The sequence below is a fragment of the Glycine soja genome, chromosome 2 (assembly GCF_004193775.1).
Source record: "Glycine soja cultivar W05 chromosome 2, ASM419377v2, whole genome shotgun sequence".
NCBI lineage: Eukaryota > Viridiplantae > Streptophyta > Magnoliopsida > Fabales > Fabaceae > Glycine > Glycine soja.
Genome location: NC_041003.1, coordinates 20,774,523 through 20,800,400, shown reverse-complemented (window position 1 = coordinate 20,800,400; position 25,878 = coordinate 20,774,523). Strand labels below are relative to the sequence as shown.

Here is a 25,878-nt window from a genome sequence, read left to right as displayed (position 1 = left end):
TTATCATATATGTGTAATCGATTACACAATGCAAATTTTGAATTCAAATTTTAATAGCTGTTGTAAATCATTTTTGGTCACTGGTAATCGATTACATCCTCTGGTAATCGATTACCAGAGAGTAAATCTCTTGAAAAACACTTTTTAACTTAAATTACTTGGCCAAACCTTTTGCTACTTCAGTTAGGAATTCTCTTCCTATTTAATATACCCTTCCTAAGACTCTAGAGACTGTCTTGATCATCCATCTTGAATATCTTTAATTTCTTTGTCTTGATTAAAGCTTTGAGAAGCATGTGATCCTTTGGCATCATCAAAACATTCAGCTTGATCCTTTGTCTACAATCATCAAAGTACACCATCACAAATTTACCAATGAATTCTCTCAAAACATGGTTCATTAATCTCATAAAATTGCTTGGTGCATAAGTCAAACCGAAAGGCATAACCAACCATTCATATAATCCATGTTTAGTTTTGAAAGCGGTTTTCCATTCATCTCCTTCTTTAATCCTTATTTGATAGTAACCACTTTTCAAATCAATTTTGGAAAAGAACAAGCACCATGCAATTCATCAAGCAAATCATTAAGTCTAGGTATTGGATACCTATATTTAATGGTAATATTGTGTGAAGCTCTACAATCGGAGCACATTCTCCAAGAACCATCTTTTTTTGGAACCAAAATTACCAGGACAGCACATGGACTCATGATATCTCTTACCCATCCCTTACCAATGAGTTCTTCCACTTGTCTTTGGATTTCCTTGGTCTCTTGAGGGTTGCTCCTATAAGCTGGCCTATTAGGCAAAGAAGCTCCCGGCACGAGATTAATTTGATGCTCAATTCCCCTCAATGGTGGCAACCTACTTGGAACACTTGATGGAAACACCTCCTCAAATCCCTACAAAAGAGTTTTCACACTAGAAGGCAATTCAAAGCTTCAATTTTTGGGCCTCTTCATAGGTGTTACATGAGAAGATATGCTCTATCTTGAGCTCCCACTCCAAATATGCCTCCGGATCACTTTTGCCTTTAAAGGGAGGAATGTTGAGCTTGACTCCTTCAATTCGGTTTGGCCTTGGACCACCACCATTTCCTCCTCTCCTTTCTTCCTCATGACGTTCACGATTCTCTAATCGCTCAATTCTTTCATACAACTCCTCGTTGTTCTCTCTCAATAGTCTTTGCATTTAAGCATTGAGAGCATCCAACAAGAATCTTTGTGTCCCATCCAATTGATATTCACCACCACCTGACATGTTCAAAATAAAAATAATAATAGTTATAAAGAAAATAGAACCTCACCACACTCAACTGTATCTCTTAAATATGGCTTTTTCTTAAAAAAATTGTACACTCTTGTCTTTTTCCACTCTAGAATTCTCCTTGAGTTCTAAAGCAATTCAAGATAAAGTTTACACAAAGTTCAACCACCAATTTGTGACAAGGAAAAGGCTTAAGGTTAGGCTAACAAAGACTTAGAACAAGGACAAAAAATTCCAGCAACTACACAATGGAATTTTTTTTTTTTTGAAGGAATTAAACTTCATAATTTGGTAATTCAAACCTTCTAACAATCAATTATATTACATTCAAGAATTTTTGAAAGTTATTATAGCATGAACCATTCAACCCAAATATATATTTTTTTAAAATAAGTTTCTTTTTTTTCAATAAGAAATTAAAGGCCTAATTTTTGCAATGGTTCAGCCTCAATAAAAAAAAAAAATAGCATGAACAAGGTGATATAAAATGGCAATTAAGAAATTAGAAGGATGTTAACAAGAAATTTCAACCCAAGCAGTCTTGAAAAACCCTTGAACTGGAGCTCTGATAACCAAAATGATGTAAACCCATTTGCACAAGGGTTTAGGATGGATCTTCAAAGGTTTTTCTTTCTATTTTTTTTTTACTTGTATGAAATTTAGAAAATAGAATGGATAAGGAGAATGAAGGTGGTTGGAAGAATCACTCCTCCAGAATTAGTGTCACACACAAGGTGATGTTCCTTGATAAACCAATTTCTTGAATCACTCAAATAACTAAGGAGATTCACTCTCACACTTTAGAAGGTGATTAAAACTCAATTCAATGTCTGTTTTTTTATTAGAAAATGTGCAGCCTATAAATAGGAATGATATCAAATTGGTTACACAAGTGAGAAGATGAAATGATCACCAATAACAACAATTGATGATGTCATTAAACCTAATTAAAACTAGAATTTATAACAACAATTGATGGTGTCATTATACCTAATTAAAACTAGAATTAAGACACAAAAACATATGGAAAATTGTGCAACTCCTTGTTCAGTCAAAAGGCAGCCACAATCCTAGAGTTTTCACCTTATTAAACCTTAATTTCTTTAAATTAAAATAAGCCCATAGGTGGTACAAATCCAAAGAGAATTGACAGTCACTTTAACACAAGTTTAAGCCTTTATTTCAACTAACAAAATGCTAATAAAATCACTCAACAAAAGTGGCACCCTCTACTCTTCTTGGAACATGGTGCAATTGACAATTCGAAACTTCTCCACTTGTAACGTGGACCTAAATTTAAATAGCATAGTTAACACTTGTTGAAAAGCTTCCTTGACCTTCTTTATTTTAGCCCTTGCCATAAGTCCTCCAAGTCCTTCTAAAGGTTCCTTACTCTTATTCATTACCTTGTCCTCATCAACATGGCAACATAGATATGATCCTTTGCATCACTAGCTGAATATTTCTTGTCTAGCTGGGCCAACATCTTTAGCTGGCATAGTGAGCCATACAAAATCAATTATAAGCCACGAAAACCAAAAGGGAAATTGTTACAAATTTTTTTTAAAGGGTACATTTGATCTTGGATCTTTTCAATCAACTATTCGACAAATTCTACCATGTAAAGCTGAACATTTTTCACAATTTATGAGTTTTTTTCAACCATTAGATTTTTATATTGAAAGGTTAATATTTTTTCTTTTTTCTGTTTTTTCTTTCTTTTCCACTTTATCCTTTTGTCTTCGTCTCCTCCATCCACCATCAGGAACCAAACTCCATCGTCACCACCAAGAGCCAACGACAGTGACAACATCACAACCACCACGACAATATCATTTAAGGAAGTCAAACTACGACAACGATGACACCACCAAAAACAACTCTTCCTTCCAAAGCCAAAATGACGACAACACATCCACAATCGACAACAATTACCACGAAAACAACACACCCTTCCAAACCAACAACGACTACATCAACCTCCCCTTCTCACATTGGAAAAAAAATAAAACACAACCCACCTTTCTCAGATATGAAAAATAAAACCGTTACTACCCCAAGCCAGATCATACAACAAATCAAAATTCATGATACCAGATCAATTTTGTTTCTAAAGAAAAAAACCAAACGCGAGCCTCTGTGCCTTCCACTTTGTGCTTCCGTTCCTTCCTCTTCGTACTTTGCCTCTCCGACGCAACGAAGATAATCAACCGATGAAGGCCTTTGGTGGTTGCAAAGGATGGACGAAAGTGTAGTGGTGGCACGGGTTTGACAGAGGTGTGATGGTTGCAAAGGATTGAGGGAGGTGCAGTGATGACGCGAGATTGACGGAGGTGTGGTGGTTGCAAAGGATTGACGAAGGTGTGGTGGTGGTGCAGGTTTAATAGAGGTGGGTTAGGGTCAGAAAAGGGGTGCAAATTTGCATCAGAGATGGAGGATTAAGTCCAGAAAGAAGAAACAAAAAGAGTAAAAGAAAAAAAAATATCTGAACCGTAAATTTAAAACTGAAATGATCTGACGACCCAAATTTACTTTCGTACCGTGCAAAAAATGTTTAACTTTCGCCCGGTAGAATTCGTCCAACTATTTACACTCTTAATGATAACTTGTATCCACTCCAGATGTGAAGCCAGCCTTTGCCTAGCTCACCCACCTTTTATAGCTCACTTTCAGAACTTGTTTATACTAGTAATACAAGTACTAAAAACATTAAAGATGTCCATTTGACAGTCCCAGCACAACCTGCAGAAGCTGCAAAAACAAAATGTCAGTAAAACGGAATCAATATTTTATCATGGTCATATACAATGTTTATGGTTCAATGATTCAACTAGATCAAACCATATTTCATCGTTGAATGGAAAATAATTAATTATGTATATATAATATTATATAATATAAACTAACACAATAATAATAAAAATAGTCAAATAAAATTTTAAACGTGTGAAAAGGCCATATTATATATCCTGTAACGTAAAGTCAATAGTAAAAGATTAAAAGTCTTGCATAACCTTTGTAACAAAGATTCAGCCTTTATTAGGTTAAAGGAATATTTTTTATTGTAACGTAAAGTCAATAGTAAAAGATTAAAAGTCTTGCATAACCTTTGTAACAAAGATTCAGCCTTTATTAGGTTAAAGGAATATTTTTTATTGAACAAAAAATTTTAAGAGTGCAAAAATTTAAAAGATAAGAAAACAATTAGTTCTCTATGGTTGTCTACTAGTTTTCATAGGATTTCAAACGGTTCCTGCAGGTGACGAAATCAACCAGTTCTGACTTAAATGAACTAAACACCAGACCAGTGACGAAATCAACCAGTTCTGACTTAAATGAACTAAACACCAGACCAGTTCACCGATTTTTTTAATTCAACCGGCTAATCTAGTACCATTTTCTTAACCATGGTAATATATAATGAGTTAACATATATACTCTTAAGAACTTAAACAATCATTCTGTTCATTGCAAGTATAGTTAATACCCAGATACAGTGAAACCCTGAAGTCTCAAAAAGTGAGGCAATCACGAAGGGAATAATCAAAACATAAGGAAGAACAAGTGAGCTAGAGGTTAGTAGCATACTTTTTCCTACACCTTTTTTTAGTAGCTTCCAACTCACTCTTTTTTAGATGAATTTCATGTAAGAAAACTTGAGCTACCGTCATAAAATTCACTCAATAGTAAAGAATGTATCAAAGAATATAATGCATTTCTCAAGAGTCAAAGATTATGTTGGAATGGTCAATTTAATACTGAAGAACTAGAAACCTCCATTTTGAGTCTGTGCCAGTCTTCAGGAAGAAGACATTTTGATCGGAGAAAAAACATAGGGCAAATATAAACAAAAACAAAGTAGTAGACTATATAGTCCATACACTGCATGACCCTAGCATGAAAGTGTGCTTAAATGCAAAACAGTGAAAGAACTTTTTCAAAACATATGCCGAGGTGTTAGTTTGAGCCTATACACAATGAGAAGTTTCCTCCTTTTCCTACATCCCTTGAAAGCTCAACTTCATCAAGCTAACCATTTTTAACTCCTTTATAAACTAAGAGTAAATTGTAAGGTCAACACATTTAATACCAGGATAATTGGTAAATAGTATTAAAACATGGGCATGCAACATATTTTGTAAAACAAGTTGCCTCTAATTTAGAGTTAATGTTAGCTCATGCAAATAATTATCATTAAAAATACTTACATGAAGATGGTGATGGTCCATGAAAATGAGAGTTCAGATGCTCAGCAGCTGCTTCATTCTTAGGAGGGGGTTCAGCATGTGCAAATGCTACATTTGGTAAAGGACTCAAAGCAGGAACCGAAGAATCAAAGCCATGTGCTGGGGGTCCAACCCATGGTGAGGCAACAGGATAGTGTGGAGCAGTAGTAGGGGGAGCTGCAGGTGTTACATGCGCAAATCGACAATTAGGAGGCTGAGCATAAGAACTTCTCCCTGGGGCAGGCACACTTCTTGCAGGGGCTGGAGCACCAAAATTGTGTAAAGTAGCACCTTCCCCAGTTGTAGGTGTAGGTGCAGGTGAAGTTTCAGGAAATACATGGGTGTTGTGGTGGTGACTTTGGTGGTGATGATGATGGTGGTAGTGATGATGGGGATAAGGCAGAGGGGAAGGGGAAGGCGAGCCACTACCACCACTGCCATGAAGGGAGTGTTGCAAGATCGATGAAAGTCGAACCTGCTTAGCCCTACCAAATTGAGTGTTATTCAACCCGAGGTTCCATGAATGATGTCCCATTATGGTTTGTGCCAGTTGCTTTAGCCTTTCCTTTGATGGTGGAATCCCAACTGCAAGTAGGACAGATGATTGGACAACAGTAGGAGCAACTACTGTAGAACCTTCAGAATTTGATAATATGACATACAAGTTCTGCATACCAACAAGGAAAACCACATCAGCTTGGTGTGACCAGTTTGGAAATCTTCCAACTATTAAGAACAAGTAAATGTATATTATGAAGGGATAGGATACTCTTCTCATCATGAAATAAAGATTATACACATGGTCTTCTCATCATGAAATAAAGATTATACACATGGAAGTTTGCTTACTTTTCATGCTACTCCTAAATCAACAATTAGGAGAAGTATTAAGAATCATGTTTGATGTTAGACTGTAAGTTGTGGGATCTTTATTATTCTTTCTGCTTAGAGTCTAACTTCAAACATGATTCACTAGTAATTGACAAAGATCCCACGACAGAATCCACATAGAGTAATTCACCCAAGAACATAGCAGTATTGACAGATTAGACTTCAGAACTGAATTTGAACTTTAGAATAGACAGGACATAAAATAATTACAATCAAAGGCCATACAACAAAAAACAGTAAGAGAAATAATAATGACAAACCTCATAAGGTGCCAAATGTAGTCCAGACTTTAGCTGACTTGTCAGCTCATCAAAATTTGATTGTATTTCATAAATGGAGAAATTCAAAGTAAAGTTGAATAATGTTTGCACTGTTTGCAGAGGGAACACACTCTGTTGTGGAATGATAGTAATCCCTCCCTTAAATTTCAGCACCTCAAAAACGGAGGGAACACCAAACAAGAATGTAGTGAGCTGGAGATATGATTGGCGTATAACCAGGTATTTAAATGATGCTCTTATCAAACTAATGGCAGCTGCAGACATTTCTGAATATTTACCATCAGGATCAACTGCAAACACCACTTTTGTCGTGTTTGACCGTGGTAAGGGATCTAGAGACAAGATGATCACCTGATTTAAAATATAAGAATGATATCAATATCAAATATTGATAAAGTTCATAAAAGGAAACTATTGAGGGAGGTACTTTGGTAGAGGGAGCTCCTATCTCTTCAAAAATGTCATTAGAAAGCTGCAAGATGTTGTCTTCTAGCAAAGAAACTGGCTTCTGCACATAAAAGCTTGCAACAATATCATGATCTGGAAAAGTAAAACATTGTCATTAAGTAAAAAGATTAGATAATCATGATTATTTCAGTAATTACATTGCCCCCTGTATCATATAAATCATATGGTATAATATATAACATAATATGTGATATATGGTAACATTTGAGAGTTAGAAGCTTACAAATAAATATTTAAAAGTCATTTTCATATATCACAAAATTGAAGATAACATTCAATGGTTCATAATAAAATGTTGCATCACATGCACATTTTGAATGGCAACACATGCCTCTCAGTTAAAATGTATCAGACTGAGTACCACATTCAACAATGTCAAAAGACACGGGAAAATAATAATGCACCATAGTGCCAATACCAAACTGGAAGAGATAACCTGTCAATTTTAAGAGTGAATGTTATTATAATTGGATTTTGCTAGCAAAATAAAAACTGAATACCATGTATGGCTGCTCAATCTTGAGTTTATCTTAACTTACAATATGTAGTAAGCATATTAATGTGATCAAAGGATATTTTTTAATACTATTATCAATTACTCCTTCCATCCCCCTATTTATAAGAAGACCTCTTTCTAATTTCTAGATGCATTAAGTATTAATTATCAGTCACCAAAGACAGGTAACATGTGCAGGAAGCCAGAAACTAATGTGTTAGATTTCATCTTAAAATTAAATCAATTGATTGCTCAACAAACATTTAAACTGCACCATAGTAATTGAGGCAATTGATGTGAGACTTTCCAACACAATATAATAAATAGCTCTTAAAACAAAAGTAAAGTAGGAAACTGACATAAAAACTGTAGGCAACCATAAAAAGAAAGCTTAAAACAAAACAAGAGGAGACCTTTCAGTTGAGTGCTAATAATTCCATATAGCTTAAACTAAAAGAAATTTATATCCATAGCTTTAAACCTCATAATCAAATTTTAAACTCCATTGTCTGAGCCATTAAAGTACCATATCCAGAACAAAAACAAAATATCTAATTTCTCAACTCAAACAGCACAAGTGCCAACACATTTCAAGCGGCTGACTTGTTCCTTTACTCTTATATTGGGAACAGAATTTGCAAAACAATAAAATAAAGCAAATTACAGGCACTGCACAAAAAAAATCATATTGGTAGGAGTTACTAATCAAAATTATATATACTTTTTAAGTAACATTACTACCAAGTGATTGGACACAAGTGATTAATGTGTTGAAGTTAAGGTTGAATCATTTGAGTAGTACTCGAGTTTGATCCTTAGCGGAAACAATTATTGGTCAGGATTTACCTACCTCCCAACCGAACTCCGGATTAGTCTGAATCCCTTTCCCTAATCAACAAGAAAATAAATTTGTTGTAGCATATATGAAAATATTGTGTCGGATATTGTAGACATTCCAGGCAAAAGCATTAGGCAAAAAGATAGAGTAGATTGTTAAAAGAAATACATTTAGAATTACATATATTCCAATGTTTTTTTTACAGAACATATATTACAATGCAACTGCCCCGATATTGCATCAGCCAACAAAATTGTCATGTTCCTCTTGTTAATTTTATTTTCTATGTCCCTGCCTCCACCGTTACTTTTTCTCTGCTCAAGTATTTAACCACCTAGGGTGTGTTTAATTGTGTTTTTTTTTTTATTTTAGTTTTTTAAACATTTTATAAAACAATTTTCAAAAACTAATTTTTAGATAGTAAGAATGGTGGAAGAATATGGAATACTAGAAGGAAGAATATGAATAACAGAACTGAAAATAAAAAAATCAAAATAACTTAAAGATAATCAGATTTTTTAATTTCAAAAATTGAAGAAGATATACTACTTTTGAAAATAACTTTTAAAAACTACTCTTATCAAATAGAAAACAATTTTCAAGAACAGAAAACAAACAAGCCTCATTGTTGAATTTTCATTTCCACTGTTACCTCCTCTTGTAGTTATTCAAGTAATCACTTACAACACCTCCATTCATTCTTGCACAAATAGGAAGCGTTTTATGCAAATCAAGCATATCCGTATGGGGAAAGATTAAGTGCTCGTATCAATATGAATGGAGTAGCAATTACACCTAGCAACTAGTGGCTATGGTGGACATAGCCAACTTTTAAAGAAATTTCTCCTCAAAAGCAAAAAAAACTTCAAAATTCTAAGACCTAAATTCCCATAAGAAAACCACAATTCACAACAACGCATACGATTGTGTTAATGTGTCAGATCCTAAAACTGGGAAACTACTGTATTCAGGTGCACCCTTAATATAATTTCTCTTTGAGTCATTAAAATTAAAATTGCGATTAGTTCTAATTATATTTCGAAAATAGCAAAAGCATTTCCTTATTGTCCACAACATCAAATACAGGAAAGTAATAATAATAATAATAATAATAATAATAATAATAACAATAATAATAATGTCCTAAACCAAGAAAACATCAAAACACGATCCAACAAACAAATCTCCTCGTTTCCCCACAAATATCAATCATTTTTATCGGTCAATTAAAAAAATACGAAAACTAAAAACCGCAATGGACCGTTCTATTTTGCCGACACGCGGAAATGTTAACAAATTTTATAACAAACCTAAAATTAAAAATTAAATACCTATATACTCCACATTTTCCCTCACAATATTATTTTCTAAAACAATTACAGAAAATTAGAAACAGATCCACCAATTAATTCCACGGTCATTTTTTTTCTCAATTAAAAGCTTTCCTAAAATAAAAACTATTGAATAAATAAAGTTAACCGCGAATTAGTGGAAACTACAACATCAAAAATTTGTTCCAAAAACGATTAACAACCCACCTTTGTACTTTGAATTTAAATACAGATCCTTGGGATCTGCGAAGTGAGCGAACGGGGGTAGCCAGAAGAGTGCGGAGAGGAAAACCGCGACCGAGAAAAGCAAGACGACGAGGCATCGGAGTCCCACGGCGCATCCAGACGCCGCCGCCGCATTCCGCCGCGGATCCTCGGCGGAGGGCAGAGAGAGGTGGTCTTCTCCGGGCTTTCCCATTGCCGGCGGAGTGGGTCAGGGCCCATCGTTTGGTTGAGTTGGGTTTGGTGTGCCCATTTTTAAGAGCCAGAGAAAGAAAGAGAGAAGTTGAGAAAAAAAAATGAAAGAGACAATGAGTTTGAGTATGCTTGTGTGTAATGTTTTTATTAATATTTGAATATAATAATGATGATAAGAAGAGGGGTTGATGGGGGAATTAATAGTTTTGTTTAGGGTTTGAACTTTGAACTTTTAAGTTTCAAGGAAGGTTGGAGAATAAGAAGAGAAGGAAGGAAAGAGAAAGAGGTGAAGTGAGGTGTAAAAGTGACAGGACTTTTCCAGAGTGGTGTGGTGGTGGTTTATCGTTTTTTTTTTTTTAAAGAAAAAATGATAGTAGTAGTGTAGAACTAATTTTAATTTGTTTTCAAATTTTAATAGACGAGTTGGACTATTGTAAAAAAAACACGACTTGGACTTGAACACCATATTGTCAATCAATAAATTGCGTGCTACCCGATCATTAAATATAGGGTGCTGTAAGGACTAAGGAGTGATCATGTTTTTAGCATGGCAGAAATTGTTACTAATTTGGTTTTTAGTTTAGCTTTTATGATACAAGGTTGAAAGATAAGATGGATTTGTTGTGATAAGGTGTGAAACAAGTGAATAGTAATTTAGATTTTTTTTTAAGTAAATGATAGAATTTGATTTTGACTATGTGAATAGAGTAACATTTATGAGAAAAGGAGTTGAACACTTTTTTAGGATTACCCTCGTGTCTTCTCAATTGTTAGGATATCTTATTTTTTAGAAAGAAAAAAAATGAATATATTTTAAGGGTATTTTTTTTTATAAAGTTGCTTTATTCAATAACTATCTATATATTATCTATAAAAGAGAAGTGTTTGAAAATTTTTAAAATATCCCTACCTAAGATTGTGACACCTGTCCATTTCCTTGATTTTCTGGTCTTTTAGCCCTTTCATTTCTCATTCTCTTGCTTCTTACACGTGTCTGATTTTCCAAATTGTGTCTTTTACACGTGTTTGATTTTCCAGATTGTGCATGTGCTGTCGTTTGCTTCTTTACGTGGTTTTTTAAAAATCTCTTCCATTTCATTTCATCTGTCATGCTTCAGTTTGGGTTTTTTGTTTTTCATCTTTCCACATACAGACCAGGTTTGGGTTCTCTTTCGTGCTGTTTTGATGTATGTTTTCTTACATTGAATGTTAGCTTATCGTTTTTTGGCTTCTCTTTTCTTACATGCATGTTACCTTTTCACTTTTTTGGCTTTTGTTTCGGTGTTGTTTTCATGTTTGATTTGTTACATGCATGTTATTTTTTTATTTTCCTCTGTTGGAGGATGTTTGGTTTGCATGTTTGCTTATCGTGTTTGTCTGTTCGTGCTACTTCTGTTGTTCTGTTCTGGTGCTGTTTTCATGTGTGTTTTCTTACATGCATGTTAGCTTTTCATTTTTTTGTGTCGAACGAGGTTTTGATTTGCATGTTAGCTTATCAAGATCAATCGGCCAAAATAACCATGAGCAGCTACAATATTATAGGTTTCTTCCTCTTGACCAAATCTGTAATGTTTAGCTTTTCATTTTTCTGTGTCGAACGAGGTTTTGGATTTTTTCTTACCTTATCGTGTTTCTCTTTTCATGGTTGTTTTGTTGTTAACTTCTTCCTTGCAAGATTATCGGCATTGTTGCATTTTTTTCCAGTATTATGGCACGTTCTCCAGACAAGATAAAAAACATCGATGACTCAAAAGAAACTCTTAAACTTAGTGTGAGGATCACTGATCTATGGTTTATTGGCACGCCTAACAAATCTGAGCAAGCTGAGATGGTTTTTGTGGACTCCGATGTATGCTTCAATTTTGTGTTTTTTTTTTTTTGTAGATTTATTACTTATTGTTCAGGCCATTGTGTTGTAACTTTAACGCAATCCAGGGTGATGAGATCCATGCTGTTTGTAAACAAGACCAACAAGTCAAAAAAGATGGACTTGAAGGAAAATTGTACTTATGTCATGCACAATTTTAAAGTGCTAAAAAACAACGGTCAGTACAGAGTCTGTGATCACCAATTTAAATTGGTGTTTATTGGGGTTACTGTTGTAAGGCAGTGTGTTCTAGACGACGTCCCTTTTAGAAAATACAGGTTTGCTAGATTTGCGGATGTTGTGGCTGGCCAGTTTGAACCTGGGCCATTGGTTGGTATGTTAACTTATATTTTTGCAATTGAGTTTATTTTCAAAGTTCTGCTCTTTTTGGAATAAAATAACATTCCTTGATTTTCCTACTTGCTTTAGATGTTATTGGTGTTGTGGAGGAGGTTGTCTTTCGCCAAGTTTCAGGAAAAGGTAGAAGGGTAGTCTTTAAACTAAAGGACTTGAGGTAAAGTTCGATACTTGGTAACAATTTGTGTCATATGCTTTGTCAAGTTGTGGGTATGATTACATTATTATTAACTGATTGTCTCATAACTATTTGTTTCTGATAGCCAGCAATTGCTATCTTGCACTTTGTGGGATGATTATTGCTTGCAGTTTTTAAAGTTCTTAGATGATTATGAAGGTGATGGCCCAATTACAGTTCTATTGACCCATGGTAGAATAAAGGAAGCTCGGGGTATATCCTTATCTTCAATTTATTGGTTCTTCTGTTTATGCTATTCCATGTTATCGTTCTGTTTTTTAAATGATTTAGGATCTTATCCGCCATCGGTCAGCAATTATTTCAAGGCTTCAAAGTTAATTATTAACCAACCGGTGATGGAGATTCAAGAATTCAATGAACGGTATTTTTTGTATGTACTATGTAATATGTGTTAATCATTTTTTGTCTTACTTTTGTTGTTGATTCTATATTTGTAGGCTTGCAGAGTTGGGCATTGAGGCCCGGTGAGTTTTTAAATCCCATGGTGAAGGCAGTACACAGCTTTCAGGTTCTATCTGTAGATGCAATTGGCTTTGATGTTTTGATGATGATCATGATGATGTGTTGCAATTGATGCAAATGGGCTTTTCAAGATTAAAATTCAAGACAATACTTCAAGATTACAAGTCACAACATCAAGATGATCACTAGAATATTAGGAAGGGAATTCCTAATTGAATTAGCAAAGGTTTGGCCAAGTGATTTAAATTAAAAAACAAGTGTTTTTCAAAGGTTTTACTCTCTGGTAATCGATTACCAGATGATGTAATCGATTACCAGTGGCCAAATACGTTTTATAACAGCTACAAAAATTTGAATTCAAAATTTTAGACTGTGTAATCGATTACACAATTTTGGTAATCGATTACCAGCAGTTAGTAAACGTTTTAATTCAAATTTTAAAAGCTGTAATCGATTACACAATTACTGTAATCGATTACCAGAAAGGATTTTCAGAAAAATAATTTCAAGAGTCACAACTTTTCAAAGGCTTTATTAATGACCATCAATGGTCTATATATATATGTGACTTAAACACGAAATTGCTAAGAGATTTTAAGAACAACAAAGTGTTTATCCTCTCAAAGAGAAAATTCATTTTATCCTCTTAAGAATTCCTTGGCCAATTCAATTGCAATTCATTAAGGAATTATTTGAGTGCTCAATCTGTAAAATCCATCTCTTTCTAGAGAGATTTGTTCTTCTTCTTCTTCTCATTCTCTAAGGGATTAAGAGACTGTAAGTCTCTTGTTGTAAAGGAATTCTAAACACAAAGGAAGGATTGTCCTTGTGTGTTTAGAACTTGTAAAAGGAATTTACAAGATAGTGGAACTCTCAAGCGGGTTGCTTGGGGACTGGACGTAGGCACAAGGGTGTGGCCGAACCAGTATAAAAACTGAGTTTGCATTTTCTCTTCCCTTAATCTCCTTTATTTATTATTGCTTTATATTCATATTCAAATTGTTTCATTTGAATTAATATTTAAGAAGATTGTCATTAAGGGAATTCATAACTTGGTTAAAAAGTGAAATAGGTTTTTAATTAAGGGAAATAGTTTGGAATATCTTAATTCAACCTCCCCCCCTTCTTAAGATATCTGAGGCCACTTGTCTAACAAGTGGTATCAGAGCTTCATTCTTGTATAAAGTTTAGAAGCTTCAAGAAAAAGATGGCCTCAGCAAATTCCTTATTTCCGGAAGGGAATTCTATCAATAGACCTCCAATCTTTAATGGAGAGGGTTACCACTACTGGAAAACCCGAATGCAAATTTTTATCGAGGCAATAGATCTAAATATCTGGGAAGCCATAGAAATAGGGCCTTATATACCCACCACAGTAGAAAGAGTTTCAATAGATGGTAGTTCATCAAGTGAAAGCATAACCATAGAAAAACCTAGAGATAGATGGTCTGAAGAGGATAGAAAACGAGTACAATACAACTTAAAAGCCAAAAACATAATAACATCTGCCTTAGGAATGGATGAATATTTCAGGGTTTTAAATTGTAAGAGTGCTAAGGAAATGTGGGACACTCTTCGATTAACACATGAAGGGACTACAGATGTTAAAAGATCTAGGATAAATGCACTAACTCATGAGTATGAATTATTTAGAATGAATGCAAATGAAAATATTCAGAGTATGCAAAAGAGATTTACACATATAGTAAATCATCTAGCAGCCTTAGGCAAAGAATTTCAAAATGAGGATCTTATAAACAAGGTGTTAAGATGTTTAAGTAGAGAATGGCAACCCAAAGTAACGACTATTTCTGAATCAAGAGATTTCTCTAACATGTCTCTTGCCACTTTATTTGGTAAGTTGCAGGAACACGAGATGGAACTATTGAGATTGCACCAAAATGAAGAAAATGACAAGAAAAAGAAAGGAATTGCTCTTAAAGCATCATCCTCAATTCAAGAAGAAAGTGATCAGGATAATGATCCAGATGATGATGATGATCTAAGTCTCTTTGTAAAAAGATTCAACAAGTTTCTTAAAGTAAGAGGAAATCAGAGGCGACCAAATTTTAAATCAAAGAGAAGGACAGAAAATTCATCCTCTACTCTAAAATGCTTTGAATGCAATCAACCTGGACATCTGAGGGTTGATTGTCCCATCTTCAAGAAAAAGATGGAAAAATCTGAAAAGAAAAATCATAGTGAAAAGAAACTGAAGAAAGCATACATCACATGGGATGAAAATGATTTGGAATCCTCTGAAGATTCTGAAAATGAAGAGATAAATCTCTGCCTTATGGCCAAAAGTTACGAAAGTGATGAAGAGGTAACATCTTCAAACAACTTATCTATTTCTTTTGATGAATTGCAAGATGCATTTGCTGAGTTGCATAAAGAATCAATTAAACTTGCAAAATTAGTTTCATCATCAAAGAAAACAATTTCAAATTTAGAAAATGAAGTTTCGAAATTAAACAAAGAATTAGATCTTCTTAGAAATGAAGTCTCAATCTCTAAAACAAATGAAAAAGTTAATATCTCCACTATTAATGACAAGAAAATAACAGATTCTTGTAGTTGTTGTGATAAATATGTAAAAGAAATTAAAGAGTTGAAAAATTCACTTGCAAAATTTTCATATAGTAGAAATAATTTAAATGTTATATTAAGTAAACAAAGATATGTGTCTAATAAAAATGGACTATGGTATAAATCAGAAAAACAACAAAAGGTTCATAAAAAATTTTCCACTTCCACACAAAAATGTAATTCTAATTCTATCACTTGTTTTTACTGTGGAAGAAGAGGACATGGCATATCAACTTGCTACCTCAAGAAAAATTACAATAACATTAAAATGATATGGGTCCCAAAAGGATCCTCAATTTATACTAACATGCAAGGACCCAATAAAATTTGGGTACCTAAGTCAAAAACTTGATTATGCAGGTATCTTTGAGAAAGAAGTGGTACATAGATAGCGGATGCTCAAAACATATGACTGGAGATGCATCAAATTTTACATATATATCTCCAAAGAAAAGCGGGCATGTAACATATGGTGACAACAACAAAGGTAGAATTCTTGGAGTGGGTAAAATAGGTACAAATTCTTCAAACTCCATTGAAAATGTTCTACTTGTTGAAGGCCTTAAGCACAGCCTGCTTAGCGTTAGTCAACTATGTGACAAAGGCTATCTAGTATCATTTGATTCTCAGAAATGTCTTATAGAACATAAGCATGACATTAATATAAAGCATGTAGGACATAGAGTCAATAATGTTTACATGATAGACTTAAGCATAAAACAAGAAAACAATCATTGCTTTCTTAGTAAAGATGATGATCCATGGTTATGGCATAAAAGAATTGCTCACATAAACATGGATCACTTAAATAAGTTAATTTCAAAAGATTTAGTAGTTGGTTTGCCTAAATTGAAATTTGAAAAAGATAAACTATGCGATGCATGTCAAAAGGGCAAACAAACAAGAGTCTCATTCAAACCTAAAAATGTTGTTTCAACCACTTGACCATTACAGTTATTGCATATGGATCTATTTGGTCCATCTAGAACCATGAGTTTTGGAGGAAATTACTATGCTCTAGTTATAGTTGATGATTTCTCTAGATATACTTGGACACTATTTATTACACATAAAAGTGATTCATTCCAAGCATTTAGAAAACTTGCTAAAGTCATACAAAACAAGAAAAATCTCAAGATTGCATCCATTAGAAGTGATCATGGGGGTGAATTTGAAAATAAAGATTTTGAATTATTTTGTGATGAACATGGTATTGAACATAATTTTTCTGCACCAAGAACCCCTCAACAAAATGGAGTTGTTGAGAGGAAAAATAGGTCATTGGAAGAAATTGCAAGAACTTTATTAAATGATACTTCTCTTCCAAAGTATTTTTGGGCTGAAGCTGTCAATACTGCATGTTACATCATGAATAGGGCCTTGATAAGACCTATTTTAAAGAAAACCCCATATGAGTTATTTAATGGTAGAAAACCTAATATCTCTCATCTACATGTTTTTGGTTGCAAGTGCTTTGTACTTAATAATGGTAAAGATAATCTAGGAAAATTCGATGCAAAATCTGATGAAGACATTTTTCTTGGATATTCATTACAAAGCAAAGCATATAGGATATATAATAAAAGAACTATGAATATAGAGGAATCCATTCATGTTACCTTTGATGAATCTAATGCTATATTGTCAAGAAAGAATATGCTAGATGACATTGCAGATTCTTTAGAACATATGAACATTCATGAACAATTTAGAACATATGAACATTCATGAACAAGATTCCAAAGGAAATGACAAAGGAAACAATGAAGATCCTCCAGAAGAAGTCAAATCCAATGATGCACTTCCAAGAGAATGGAAAACTTCAAGAGATCATCCCCTCGACAACATTATTGGTGATATCTCAAAAGGGGTAACAACTAGACACTCTCTTAAAGATTTATGCAATAATATGGCTTTTGTATCCATGATTGAACCTAAAAATATAAAAGAAGCCATAATAGATGATAATTGGATCATTGCCATGCAAGAAGAATTAAACCAATTTGAAAGAAATAATGTGTGGAAATTAGTAGAAAAACCTGAAAATTATCCTATCATAGGAACAAAATGGGTTTTTAGAAATAAATTAGATGAACATGATATAATTATTAGAAATAAAGCCAGGTTAGTAGCAAAAGGGTATAATCAAGAAGAAGGAATATACTATGAAGAAACATATGCTCCTGTTGCAAGATTAGAAGCCATTAGAATTCTATTGGCATATGCATCCATAATGAATTTTAAACTTTATCAAATGGATGTTAAGAGTGCCTTTCTAAATGGCTTAATTCAAGAAGAGGTATATGTTGAACAACCCCCTGGTTTTGAAATTCCTGATAAACCAAACCATGTTTATAAATTACAAAAGGCTCTTTATGGTTTGAAACAAGCCCCTAGGGCATGGTATGAACGATTAAGCAATTTTCTTCTAGAAAAAGATTTCTCCAGAGGTAAAGTGGATACCACATTGTTCATAAAGAGAAAGCATAATGATATTTTGTTGGTTCAAATATATGTTGATGATATAATTTTTGGATCTACTAATGATTCATTGTGCAAGGAGTTTTCCCTTGATATGCAAAGTGAATTTGAAATGTCAATGATGGGAGAACTAAAGTACTTTCTGGGATTACAAATCAAGCAAACTCAAGAAGGTATATTCATCAATCAATCCAAATACTGCAAGGAATTGATCAAAAGATTTGGGATGGATAGTGCAAAACACATGTCTACACCGATGAGCACTAATTGTTACTTAGATAAAGATGAATCTAGTCAGTCTATAGACATAAAACAATATCGAGGTATGATCAGATCTCTTCTTTATTTATCTGCTAGTAGACCTGATATTATGTTTAGTGTATGCATGTGTGCTAGGTTTCAATCCAACCCCAAACAATCACATTTAAGTGCAGTAAAGAGAATCATGAGATATCTATTAGGAACAATCAATTTAGGATTATGGTATCCTAAGAATTCAACATGTAACTTAATAGGATATTCTGATTCTGATTTTGCCGGATCTAAAACTGATAGAAAAAGTACAAGTGGAACTTGTCAATTTATTGGATCGGCTCTTGTCTCATGGCATAGTAAGAAACAAAACAGTGTTGCTTTATCTACTGCTGAAGCGGAGTATATCTCTGCCGGTAGTTGTTGTGCACAGATTTTATGGATGAAGCAACAATTATCTGACTATGGCATCATTCTTGATCGCATACCTATTAAGTGTGATAATACTAGTGCCATAAATCTATCCAAAAACCCAGTTCAACACTCTAGAACTAAACATATAGAGATTAGACACCACCTTCTTAGAGATCATGTCCTAAAGGTGTTGGACCTTGTGGCCTCAATAATCTTAAGAGGGATAGGCTTAGAATACAGAAGAAACAACAACAATCAATTTAACAATGTTCTTTAAACATGCAAGACACAATTGATTGCAACAAAATAAATAAGATAAGGGAAGAGAGAATGCAAACACAGTTTTATACTGGTTCGGCCACAACCCGTGCCTACGTCCAGTACTCAAGCAACCCACTTGAGATTTTCACTATCTTTGTAAAATCCTTTACAAAGTCTGAACCACACAGGGACAACCCATCCCTTGTGTTCAGATTCTTTACAACAAGAGACTCACAGTCTCTTAACCAATCTCATTGAATAAGAAGAATGGAAGAAGAATTCTCTCTTCAAGAGAAGAATATTACAATGAAGATCATGTAAGAATCCTTATAGATTTTGCAAGTGTTTGATCAAGGATTTCTTTTGAGAGAGCATTTGACAATGAAGTTCTTTTGGAATCTCTCTCATTGTCTTTTGAGAGGATAAGACACTTTTGCCAAGCAAAACTCTCTTCATAAAATTTGTGCCCAAGTCACCTATTTATAGGCCTTTGATGGCCATTCACAAATCTAATGAAAAGATGTGACTGTTGGCAGATTTTCTAAAAACTTTCCACTGGTAATCGATTACAATGTTTTTGTAATCGATTACACAGTTATAATTTGAAGGGTTATGACTTTTGAATTTGAATTTCCAAAGTTTCGTTGCTGGTAATCGATTACAGACATATGGTAATCGATTACATGTTGAAAATTCAAATTCAAAACATTTTTCAACAGCTATTTCTCAACCCTGTCTTCTGGTAATCGATTACACTTCCTGGTAATCGATTACCAGAGCCTTGAATGTCTTGAAAGCACTTTGTTTTAAGACAAGGCTTGGTCTTTAATGAATCTTGAAACATGGCTTTGCTTGTTGAAGCACTCTTGAATTATTCTTGAAGCAAATGCTTATCATTTGAAGCAGCCTTGTTTGATTCTTCTTTGACATCATCAAAATCATGTATACATACATTCACAAAAGGGAGATTGTGTATTAGAATTTGTTGATACTAAGAATCAACTTGCTGATATTTTCACTAAACCTCTCCCCAAGGCAGTGTTCTTCTCTATTAGAAGAGAATTAGGTCTCTTAGATGTAAGAGATTTAGAAAAATAGGGATTGATTGGTTGATTGAATGGTTGATTGATTGGTTGATTTACTCTTACCTTTTGATTGTAGATGATTTTGTTTGATCTTGTTTAAATTCTTGTTTTTATGATAGAATTTATGATTTCTTGTGTATATAATAATTGAATGATTGAATTTAGTGTATTAGTAGTGAAAATTAGTCATATAGGATGTATTTGAGCACAAATATAGATATTCTCTTAAGAAACTAGCCTAGGATAGGCTCTAGTAATCGATTACCATCCAATGTAATCGATTACACATGAACAGGCAGCCTGTAATCGATTACAACATCCTGTAATCGATTACCAGAAGGCTTATTGGGCCTGTAATCGATTACCAATACCTGTAATCGATTACAATGCGTCATCTTCTATAAATACTCACGAAATCAGAGCTGCTGCGTAGCCAAAGCATCCTCCACGTTTTCCTCCATACCTAGAACTTCAAACCTTCGATTCTCACTCAATTCTTCACCAAATCACGTCCCGTAAAGCCCAATCTTCCTCTTTTTCACTCCTCTTTCACTTCCACCGATCAAAATCCAGAAAAACTTCATAAAATGGCAGAGCCATCAAAGAAGAGAAAGGGATCATCCTCTACCGCTACCGCTGCTGCCCATCGCCGTCACGGCCCATCCGGAGCACCCACAGCACCTATTCCTCCTTTTTTGTCATCTCCAAGATCATCAACACTGTTTTCATCCGATGATCAACGTCTACGGTACCTTTCTCAGTTTTCTTCTAGAATAATCTTAGACCCTAAGTACCTAGACATAGAGTTCTTTAATGATGAAACGTTTGATTGCTATCAAGTGTTTCAAAATTTTGGTCTTGTTGATTTCATGTCATTAAAATTGCCATATTATCCTGAACTTGTAAAGGTCTTCTACTGCAGTTTAAAAATTCAGGATGGTATTATTATGTCTGAGGTGCATGGTACTTCTATGGTCATTGATCAGTCACTTTTCTTTTCTTTGACTCATTTACCCAGTCAAGGTGCACCTTTTGAGGGCACCATTGTTGATGACTGGAAATTTGATTATTCGAGTCATGATGCTCGTCGCATGGTCTGCAATGATCAAGCTGAAATGACCGTAGATTGTTGGCCGGGTCATTAACTTTTGATAATCGCATCATGCATTATATCATTGTTAGAATTTTGCTTCCTCGGTCTTCAAATTTAGCACAAGCCTCTGAGGAGGATTTGATTCTTATGTGGGCTTTTCTTACCGGTCGTCAGATCGACTGGGCCCATTTGGTTCGGTACCGAATGCATAAGGCATTACGGGCCAATGCACCTCTTCCTTATCAACATTTGATTACTCTGTTTTTGCATCATTTTCAAATTCCGCTTGATGATGAACCCTTTGTTCAAGTCAAGCGTTCCTTTGCAATTGGTGCTGGTGCAGTGACCTCCTTTGGGTATCGTAAAGATCGGAATGGACAATGGCTGAAGAAGGATGCACTCCCTCCTCAAGATGAACGTACTCCCTCACCTCCTCCTCAAGATTCTGCACTCATGAATGAAGTCCTCTCCGAATTATGGGGTCTTCGTTCTTATGTTGGTGACCGCTTCGACTCGTTGGATTCACGTTTTGCCAGTATGGACATTCGTCTTACACAGCTTGAAGAGGATGTCGGATACATTCGTCAGAGTTTCGATCTTCCACCACCACCTCCGTCTTCTTAGATATTAGTTTCTGATTATTTATCTTTTATAAGCCGTGTATTTTGGCTTTTAGTTTCTTAGAATTTACATTATTATGCTAAGTACTTTACTTATTTATCTTGTGGTTTTTAAATTTCAGTCTTGGATGTTTTGTGGTTGTTGACATTTTCAGTTATTTGAATTCTGGTTTGATTATTTCTTCTTTGTGAGTTTGGCTTCTTGTGTTTTATACTCTGATGTTTATATATTTTTCTACTCTTTTGTCATATCTGTGTTGATTTCCGAGTTCTTTGGCTTTTTGATGTTGCCAAAGGGGGAGAAAAGGTTGTAGAAAAAGCTTAACAAACTTAGAAATCAAGTGATCATGAATTCCGAAATATAGGGGGAGTAAACGCATGCACATTTTGTCTATATACAATTGTTTGTTGCTTGCTTGAATCTTGATTTCAGGTATTGTATTGTCATCATCAAAAAGGGGGAGATTGTAGATGCAATTGGCTTTGATGTTTTGATGATGATCATGATGATGTGTTGCAATTGATGCAAATGGGCTTTTCAAGATTAAAATTCAAGACAATACTTCAAGATTACAAGTCACAACATCAAGATGATCACTAGAATATTAGGAAGGGAATTCCTAATTGAATTAGCAAAGGTTTGGCCAAGTGATTTAAATTAAAAAACAAGTGTTTCTCAAAGGTTTTACTCTCTGGTAATCGATTACCAGATGATGTAATCGATTACCAGTGGCCAAATACGTTTTATAACAGCTACAAAAATTTGAATTCAAAATTTTAGACTGTGTAATCGATTACACAATTTGGGTAATCGATTACCAGCAGTTAGTAAACGTTTTAATTCAAATTTTAAAAGCTGTAATCGATTACACAATTACTGTAATCGATTACCAGAAAGGATTTTCAGAAAAATAATTTCAAGAGTCACAACTTTTCAAAGGCTTTATTAATGACCATCAATGGTCTATATATATATGTGACTTAAACACGAAATTGCTAAGAGATTTTAAGAACAACAAAGTGTTTATCCTCTCAAAGAGCAAATTCATTTTATCCTCTTAAGAATTCCTTGGCCAATTCAATTGCAATTCATTAAGGAATTATTTGAGTGCTCAATCTGTAAAATCCATCTCTTTCTAGAGAGATTTGTTGTTCTTCTTCTTCTCATTCTCTAAGGGATTAAGAGACTGTAAGTCTCTTGTTGTAAAGGAATTCTAAACACAAAGGAAGGATTGTCCTTGTGTGTTTAGAACTTGTAAAAGGAATTTACAAGATAGTGGAACTCTCAAGCGGGTTGCTTGGGGACTGGACGTAGGCACAAGGGTGTGGCCGAACCAGTATAAAAACTGAGTTTGCATTTTCTCTTCCCTTAATCTCCTTTATTTATTATTGCTTTATATTCATATTCAAATTGTTTCATTTGAATTAATATTTAAGAAGATTGTCATTAAGGGAATTCATAACTTGGTTAAAAAGTGAAATAGATTTTTAATTAAGGGAAATAGTTTGGAATATCTTAATTCAACCCCCCCTTCTTAAGATATCTGAGGCCACTTGTCTAACACTATCCAATTATCATCTAAGGAATCATTCTTTGGAAAGGCTGAGGCAAAGACTATTGTTGAGATTAACACCATCTCTGAAATAATCATCTTACAGATTTTAATTCTTTACCCCCAACCATCTGATGTTTTTTTAGCATTTGATGTGTATGTTGTGTTCACACAGGAAATTGTTTGTGTAACTTTTGGCACAATTACACTGTTGGTACATATGGTAGCATGTATAGGCTTGAGATGATGATCAACCACGAAGATGAAAGCACAAAATTCCTGCTTTGGGACCGTGAATGCAGTGAATTAATTGGTCAATCAGCTGATGCAGTTAATAAGCTTAAAATTGAAGTACGTTTTTGGATTCAAAAGTAACTCTTTATCTTTGATATGTTATTTTTTGTTTGTGTGATACAATTATTCTCTTTGCACAAGGATGGTGATGTTGATTTAAATGCTTCACCCCAAGCACTTGATAAGCTGTTGGGTTATGAACTTGCTTTTAAGATAAAGGTGCAACCCAAGTTCAGGAATTCTGCTGTTTTGAAGTGTTCAACTGACTCAAGCTTAATAAATGTTGTGATGGATATGCTAGCTGATGCTGAGGTACTGTTCAATGCAAGTTATTTGACATTAACTATTGTCATAACTATGTATTCTATTCATACTTATTTCTTTTGCATGGGTTGTGTTACCATCAATGTATGTCTTATTCAGACATCTTGAAAAATCAATATCCCAGTCTCTGATTCCAATCATTCTACCCAACATGAATCTATGAGTATTGATCATCACTCTCATTTTTTAATATGATCTTTCTTGCAACTCTTCCATTTTGACACTTCATGACTTTCAACTTAGTATTCAACTTATTCATTGTTATTTGTTTTATCCAACAATCCGTGTCTGTGACAGCAAACCATGATCCACTGCTTGGGCTCCCGTTGACACCTACAAAGCGGCAGGCATTTCAAGATTGTGATGATGAAGCAGGGACCTCTCAAATTTCACATGCACAGCTTTCATCCAACAAATTAAAAAAATATGGCACAATTTAGTGCATTTGGTTGCTTGCAAGTTGTGCTGAACAATTTTTTTTGCCCTGCTATTTGTATATTGTAAATTGGCTCCTACCTTTAATTCTGTTGTCGTGGTGTTTCTTTAAAACTTTGATCACAACTTTTGTTAAAATTTGAATCTTATTTTGTATCCAAGTATTTTGGGATTTTAGTTCTGTAGTTTATGCGATGTCACCTTAACTATTGCACTATATTTCAAAATCCTTATTTGTTCAATTGTTAAAATAAATATCGACAAAGCATGGTTATATTAATGGTTATAAAGGCATGTTTTAAGAAACTCCACAAATTCTCAAAGTTCATACAATACCTATGCAAATGTTATGAATTCAAATATATCGTGAGAGATAGAACAAGTAAGATTTGGAAATACAAATCACAGATTGCTAGACAGAAAATTCAGAAAACATGTTCTTCACAATGATGATAACTTAAATTTCAATCAAAGTTTTAGAGGGCCATTAAAGCATCTGATTTTAAGGTGTACATCCTTAATTGTCTCAGCACAAAGTATTCACAGGAAACAAACTAAAATGTTAGAAATAATTATAACGAAATATCGATCACCATGACAACTAAACTAGCATTCATATCTGATTAATTTTCTAACAACAGAATATACACGCCAAGACAAAAGTATCAGCTTTCAAGTTTTGAGAAACATGATCTTGGATCATCAATGATATCTAATAAATTGTTTATTTATTATCAATCATCGTTTAGCATCATTTATTATTTTAGATGGCATTTTTGCCTTGATCTAACTTTGACAAATGCAGAATCGGATATTTTATAAATTTACTCCATCTTTCATCATATCTCTCAATATGATGTACGATTAATAACACAAGTAAAAAAACAATTTCTCCTTAGGTTGACATCCTACTTCTTCCATCCATAACATTTTCCATATCATATTTCTTATCGATGCCGCCAAAGCATAGGTATAACAATGGCTATAAATGCATGTCTAATCATTTTTGTGCATTTAATTAGCGATCAACATTCATAATTTTAGTATTTTTCCTTATGCTTACTGTTTATTACTTACTTTTCAAGTTTTAATGCAGCCGCCAAAACCATGGCTATACATGCATGTCTAATCATTTTTATGAAAGTATGGTCCATTTAACCAGCTGTCAACATTGATCATTTTAGTTAACAACTCAAGTTATGTCTTGGTCTGAGTGGGAATAGCATTTCTTTTGTGCATGTCCATGGACTTCTGGAATTTTAATTTACCATATATTGTAACATTCCAACAAGAAATCACTAAAAATTTTATAACTCAGTCAAGATTAACAACAAGCATCAAGAACATGGATAACCATCAACATGGAAATCATAGTG

The 25,878-nt window shown here is 34.0% G+C and overlaps 2 protein-coding genes across 3 annotated transcripts; one reads left to right on the top strand and one right to left on the bottom strand.

The window, feature by feature from the left end:
- Nucleotides 1–2,801: 2,801 nt before the first annotated feature.
- On the bottom strand, nucleotides 2,802–10,533 carry LOC114391384. Of its 2 annotated transcripts, XM_028352387.1 has the most exons (6): nucleotides 10,007–10,533; nucleotides 8,481–8,518; nucleotides 7,094–7,174; nucleotides 6,646–7,017; nucleotides 5,477–6,161; nucleotides 2,802–4,019 (listed from the first exon to the last, which is right to left on the bottom strand). In XM_028352387.1, the coding sequence occupies exons 1-6, from the start codon at nucleotides 10,215–10,217 to the stop codon at nucleotides 3,949–3,951; spliced, it is 1,458 nt and encodes a 485-aa protein (XP_028208188.1). In that variant the 5' UTR covers nucleotides 10,218–10,533; the 3' UTR covers nucleotides 2,802–3,948. The 2 variants fall into 2 exon arrangements, with proteins under 2 accessions (XP_028208188.1, XP_028208196.1); XM_028352395.1 differs by lacking the exon at nucleotides 8,481–8,518 and having other exon boundaries at nucleotides 7,094–7,206; nucleotides 10,007–10,530.
- Nucleotides 10,534–11,924: 1,391 nt separating this feature from the next.
- On the top strand, nucleotides 11,925–25,631 carry LOC114373610. Its single transcript, XM_028331111.1, has 10 exons — nucleotides 11,925–12,065; nucleotides 12,152–12,219; nucleotides 12,323–12,417; nucleotides 12,513–12,597; nucleotides 12,704–12,831; nucleotides 12,910–13,000; nucleotides 13,077–13,103; nucleotides 23,677–23,800; nucleotides 23,885–24,055; nucleotides 25,599–25,631. Exons 1-10 carry the CDS (start codon nucleotides 11,925–11,927, stop codon nucleotides 25,629–25,631), a joined length of 963 nt encoding a protein of 320 aa, XP_028186912.1.
- Nucleotides 25,632–25,878: the final 247 nt, after the last annotated feature.

Coding starts and splice junctions, on each gene's coding strand:
- LOC114373610 (XM_028331111.1), top strand. CDS start 11,925: ATGGCACGTTCTCCAGACAAGATAAAAAACATCGATGACTCAAAAGAA. Junction 23,801..23,884: donor TTAATAAGCTTAAAATTGAA/GTACGTTTTTGG, acceptor TCTTTGCACAAG/GATGGTGATGTTGATTTAAA. Junction 24,056..25,598: donor ATATGCTAGCTGATGCTGAG/GTACTGTTCAAT, acceptor GTTTTAATGCAG/CCGCCAAAACCATGGCTATA.
- LOC114391384 (XM_028352387.1), bottom strand. CDS start 10,217: ATGGGAAAGCCCGGAGAAGACCACCTCTCTCTGCCCTCCGCCGAGGAT. Junction 7,175..8,480: donor ATCCGGAGTTCGGTTGGGAG/GTAGGTAAATCC, acceptor TTTTATGTGCAG/AAGCCAGTTTCTTTGCTAGA. Junction 6,162..6,645: donor TACATTTGGCACCTTATGAG/GTTTGTCATTAT, acceptor GTTGGTATGCAG/AACTTGTATGTCATATTATC.